The sequence below is a fragment of the Nesoenas mayeri genome (genome assembly GCF_963082525.1).
Source record: "Nesoenas mayeri genome assembly, chromosome: 1".
NCBI lineage: Eukaryota > Metazoa > Chordata > Aves > Columbiformes > Columbidae > Nesoenas > Nesoenas mayeri.
The window spans coordinates 159,773,760-159,779,759 of record NC_137541.1 but is presented as its reverse complement, the minus strand read 5'-3'; the positions used below and the strand labels follow the sequence as shown (position 1 = coordinate 159,779,759).

Sequence of the window (6,000 nt, the reverse complement as noted above, 5' to 3'; positions counted from 1 at the left end):
TGTGGCCTCAATTAGAAAAGCTGCTTTTTCATGTCTTAACTTTGCTACGCTGAGATTTTTTTCTTGTGACCACAGTATTTCTCTAGGGCCAAAACTGGTTTGGTTTGGTTATGGACACATAACCAAAATTATTTCTATTTAAATACATTAGCTTAATGCAGGTAATACGCACAAACAATTTTTCTTGTACATATTTAACGTGTGTGTCGACCCAATACATCTTTGAAGAGCTGGACTCATCATTCTTCACATTCTAAAATCCTCTGGGCAAACTTTTAGCGAAGGAAAAGAAAACTAAATAAATTAGGAAAGCTACTCTACACTGATTTAAAAAAAAACAAACCTCAAGTACCTTTGGATTTGTCTTCTGGTTTTGTATCTTATTTAGAAGATTTTAAATAACACTGTCAGTTAGAAAAGATTTGACTTCACATTGAAGAATGTTACAAATACGCCAATGTAGCATTCACAGCTGTACCCGCTGCTGTTCAGAGGCTGCGCTAAAGTTCATCATGTTTGAGACCTGTAACCAAAGGACAAAAAAAGAGTCATAAAATATAGTTATATAAAGACTTACTGACTAGTTTTGTAAAATGTGGAGAAAGCCCCTTATTTCTATTTATTGCTCACTAGTCAGTTCAGCAACATGAGCCTCATGTTTCGAGCCTCGCTAAAAGTTGACCATAAGCTTTCACAAAGAATAAGAAGTACTAAGAACTCTTGATAGTGAAAAGTGAATTTGTTCCCTGACTGAAAACCTTTAAATATTATCTAAGTTTATTCTTCAACCTTGAGAGCTGAGATCACCTTTTTCTGTGTGTGTTTCACATCACTCCAGAAGTCAAGTCTTACTGTAAGTCCTATATGAGTGTGTTTTTTATTTCTCCTGCTATTTAACTAATTCAGTTCAAAATAATTCCAGTAAAAACAAACAAATCAACCAAAACCATTTAGTTTGGTGCAAGAAGACCCCACGCAGATAAGCCCAGAGTGAGAGATACAGAGACAAATTAACAGAGACTCAGCTACCTACTGCTTAATAGACATTAGCTTTAAGATTCCTTAAGTGAGGTCTAGGATAATATGCTTTATTTAATATTTGTGGCTCAAACGATGCAGAACAGTTGGTTGTGTTTGAGGTCTGAGAATAAGACACCACTAAATTTTCTCTTAGATTCTGGCAGGAAACAAAGGATTTTATCCTCTTAGTGTAACTCTGACATGAAGAGGCATCACATGTCTCTTAAAACCACACAGTTTCTCTAAGAACATGGAAAACAACACAAATATAACATTTGTGCCTGCTGACTCGGATCTTAATTTCAACTACATTAATATCCATTTTTTAAAAGCTAATAGACGAATATGCACGTAAATTACCTTTTTGAAAGGAAGATGTGAGATTTTTCTTCTCTTTTTCAATTTGCTGTATTAGCTTTCGTATCTCAGTGTCATAGTCCACCCATTCGGGAACTATCCGGGCAGCAGCCTTTAATTTTGGCTCTTTGGTTTGAGGATTGTTGCACTGAAAGTTTAAAACATACTACATGTAAACAAAGCAAATGTGAAAATATTTCTGTTCCAAGGAAATCGCTGCCATCCAGCGCGACGTGGACAGGCTGGAGAGTTGGGCAGGGAAAAATTTAATGAAATATAACAAGGGCAAGTGTAGAGTCCTGCATCTGGGCAGGAACAACCCCAGGTTCCTGTATAGGTTGGGGAAGGACCTGTTAGAGAGCAGCATAAGGGAAAGGGACCTGGGGCTCCTGGTGGATAGCAGGATGACCATGAGCCAGCACTGTGCCCTTGTGGCCAGGAAGGCCAATGGCATCCTGGGGTGTATTAGAAGGGGGGTGGTTAGTAGGTCCAGAGAGGTTCTCCTTCCCCTCTACTCTGCCCTGGTGAGACCACATCTGGAATATTGTGTCCAGTTCTGTGCCCCTCAGTTCCAGAAGGACAGGGAACTGCTGGAGAGGGTCCAGCGTAGGGCAACAAAGATGATGAAGGGAGTGGAGCACCTCCCTTATGAGGAAAGGCTGAGGGAGCTGGGGCTCTTGAGCTTGGAGGAGACTGAGGGGTGACCTCATTAATGTTTACAGATATATAAAGGGTGAGTGTCACGAGGATGGAGCCAGGCTCTTCTCGGTGACAACCAGTGACAGGACAAGGGGCAATGGGTACAAACTGGAACACAAAAGGTTCCACTTAAATTTGAGAAGAAGCTTCTTCTCAGTGAGGGTGCCAGAGCACTGGAACAGGCTGCCCAGGGAGGTTGTGGAGTCTCCTTCTCTGCAGACATTTAAGACCTGCCTGGACACATTCCTGTGTAACCTCATCTAGGTGTTCCTGCTCCAGCAGGGGGATTGGACTGGATGATCTTTCGAGGTCCCTTCCAATCCCTGACATTCTGTGTGGTTCTGCAGTTCTGTGGAACTTACCTAAAATAATTTTGTCAGCATTTACAGTTTCACACACAAGGTCAGTTACCTTGATATGACTCACAAGAAAAAAATCCACACAGAATTAATTGTGAATAAACCCTGTTTAAATAACTCAAAATATTTTATTGTAAACATTGGTTTTTTAATTTTTATTTCTCCTGATTATATGGGTAGCATAGACATGCTTAGCACAGGACTACTAAAATTTAGATAAAGTTACATTGGGAGATACAAGATATACATCAGCATATCGAAATATGAACCATATCAGATTCCATTAAGTTTGTGATGCTTCCTCCAGTGTTGTCTAGAAAATGTGTTGATTACTTCCACAAAATACCATAGGTGGAAATCATAACAAAAAGTGATACATGATAATGGGGGCTGAAAGAAGGTCTAGTAACTTAATTTCAGTGTTTCTTGAACAGAGAGCACCCATCTTCGGTGCACAAAAAGGCCTATTTTAACAACCATGAAGACACAAAGAAAACAAAACTATTTGCATACTGAATATTTGCACCAGATTCCAACTGTTTTTCTCTTGAATTATGTCTCTGAAGTATCACGGCGTGTGTGGGTTGTCAAAAAGGGAGAATGGAGGAGAAAAATGGGATGGGGGTGATAATAACAGAGAACATTACACTTTTTCAGCTCTGCTTTATCTCCCCCTTTATAGTGGTGAAATGGACAGAAAAAATCATGATAAAATTAAGTCCTCTAGGCAGCAGTTTCTGGAGGAACCTCCTTTGCAAGGAGCGCAACAGCAGCGCACAATACCCAGACATTAACACCACTTTGTAAGAGTCCGACTAACCTCGCTGAATTTTGAAAAAAGATACGGAAAATACATGTACAGGCATGAAAAACCCCAACCCTGTCCTGTTACAGACAGCAATATTAATTTTGGGGTACGGTTTTCAGCTTTAACATCAGTAAATCGGGTATGGAGCAGGTGGGAGAGGTGTCAGGGGGAAGGGGAAAAGTTGCATCACATACGAGTCTCTCAAAAGTCACAGGAATTACAGCAAAGTTTATAATCTATAAAAGTAATTTAAACTCAGATTCAACTCACCAAGTCTATTGTTTTAGCCTTTTTCTTGGATTCATCGTCGCACCAGGTTTCACACCAGAGCCATTCCTGAGGGAGAGACTTAATAGCGACTTGATGAATCATATTATTGGGAAGATCCTGTACAAATTGTGTAAAAATCAGAAATTAGCATTGAATTCAATGTATCTGGTTATCCAGCAGCTCCTTAAAAGCAGAATATCTTTGCCTATTGCTACTTCTACAAATAGTTCTTATGTTTCCTTCTTCTTAGGGTTCCTTCTAAGTGCTCACCCTGTTCTTTTTCAAGTAGATTCCCCACTGGGTCATGCTCATTTTGATGGTCAGTTCCACCTCTCATTTCTCAAGCAATTTTTTCTTGTTCTCACATCTGTCCTTCCTTAGTATGACATAAACCAGAGGTGTCAAACTCATTTTCACCAAGGGCCACATTAGCCTGGCGGTTGCCTTCAAAGGGCCAAATGTAATTTTAGGACTGTGTAAATGTAGGAGAAAAATGAGTTTGACACCTCTGATGCAAACAACACTATTGTCTGATACTTGTGGTTCAGATACTGCATGTCTCATAGTGTAAATGCTCCTAAGCAGAATTAGACTGTGTGAAATTAGTAAAGGAAAACTTAACCCTTTTGATTCCTCAAATTTAGGGGAAAACAAGCTCAAAAGCATATAATCCAGGATTTCACCACTACTTTAAATATAGACTTCTGAGAAAATGTATTCCAGAAACATGAATGTGAAAAGGAAAAGCTATTAAATTGCTACTCTGGCTATCTTATTATATTTTTTTAAACCTTTATTATATAGCCAAGTACTCTAATCATTGAAACTCTGACCCAGTATCTTGCTGAAAGCAGAGAGCAGCATTTACAAATGAGAAAAACCTCAGGGGGTCGTACGCTGCGTGTGCTCTGCCCACAGTTAAAAATACCAGGTGTAATTGGGAGATCTGTTTGTAAGCTCCTTCACATGTACAACCCCTACATTATATCTAAAAAATAAACGTCAGTACTCAAGTATTAATCACATCTTATTTTGCCAATTCACATTGCTCCATGTGACAGGATAAAAGAGCACATATAGTCGCATTAGCAAAGGCATATAATCTAATTCAAATACAGACATTAGTACAGAAAAACTACAACAAATGTAAGTGTACTGAGAGTCAAGATATTAAACATTAATGTTTTATTTGTTTTATTTCAATTCTATGAATTTTTGGAAGATAATATAACTGGTTTAATCACCATTTCAACCTCAAGACAAAAGAGACGGGTTTTCTGTAGTGCCTCTCTGACTTTCTAAATGAAATCACAATTCCGGAGTTACTACAGTAACTCTTATAATTGTGAATTCACAAATTCTTATATGGAATAGAAAGCAGAAAGACAGCTGCTGGGTCCAGGATTTAAAGTAAATAGTAAACAGAAGAATATATATAGATATTATTGTTTTAATTCTAAACAAAAAGTTGCTTATCCTTTCAGAAGAAAGTGATTTATCCTCAAAACCACTACAATATATCTAGAAGATCAAAGAGGAAACATTTATGAATTAGAAAAATAAATGAAAAAGGTAGAGACCAGATTGTTTTTACTGTCAGTGTCAAAAATCTTTTTTATTCAAAATATGTAAACTGCTGAAATTAAAATCTTCTAGGCTCCCACAAACAACATTTAAAAGCTGTTCTTCTTTACAACTGTTTTCACCTTTAGTGAGATATCTACACGATGTTACAAGGGGACTCCTCTACAGTAGCATTGCTACTAGAAAATAAAACTTAAATGAAAAAATATTTTAAAATTGCCTCTAAATAAAATTATTAGTCTTCCATTCCTTTCTGCCAATTTTTATTCTTTAAGATGGGTAATTATTTTTAATGAATTCCTATTGTTTTGTCATCTACACATAGATATTTCCAGGTTTTTCATAAAAAGTACAATTAAATATGCTGTATTGAAAGTCTAGTTTTTTATCATGTGTGTTTTTCTCCCTAGGAGTTCTTTACTTGCTCTCCTTGGCATTTGAAATTACTTTTTTCCACTCCACCTACTTCTATTTTGCGGTTTATATTACCATAACCTTCACTACCACCCATGAAGGCAGCAGTGCTGGCAGATTAGCAAACAGCTGAGATTGCCGCCTCTTTGGGAAGGACAGTGGGCGCTCCAGTCACATATTTAAAATAAAAAGAAAAAAATGTTATCATAATGCATCCTTATCAGTAGATAAAAGCTCTCCAGGAGTCCTGTCAAATATATTGCACTGTCGTTTGTATTTCTAGGAACTTGCTGTATTTGGCGTAAGTGGCAGCAATGAAAACAGAAAGCGATTCGCATCAATACAGACAGAAAGCAGATCACTTCGCAAACATTACTTCGAAATATTTCCCTTTCCAAAGTAATTCCAGCTCCATTCTGCCAAGATTTATCAACCTTAATGTCTGCTCTCAGCACTGATGTGCTAAGGGAAGGGCAGCTGACTTTTAAG

At 37.8% G+C, this 6,000-nt stretch overlaps 1 protein-coding gene across 1 annotated transcript in view; it reads right to left on the bottom strand.

The window, feature by feature from the left end:
* Positions 1 to 494: 494 nt before the first annotated feature.
* UGGT2 (UDP-glucose glycoprotein glucosyltransferase 2) overlaps positions 495 to 6,000 on the bottom strand; it is an 82,296-nt gene continuing 76,790 nt past the window's right edge. Inside the window, exons 37-39 of the mRNA XM_080355157.1 lie at positions 3,514 to 3,630; positions 1,381 to 1,525; positions 495 to 523 (exon numbers count right to left, since the gene is read on the bottom strand). Of these exons, the coding sequence (XP_080211283.1) occupies positions 501 to 523; positions 1,381 to 1,525; positions 3,514 to 3,630 (285 nt within the window). The 3' untranslated portion in view covers positions 495 to 500. The remainder of the gene's footprint in view (positions 524 to 1,380; positions 1,526 to 3,513; positions 3,631 to 6,000) is intronic.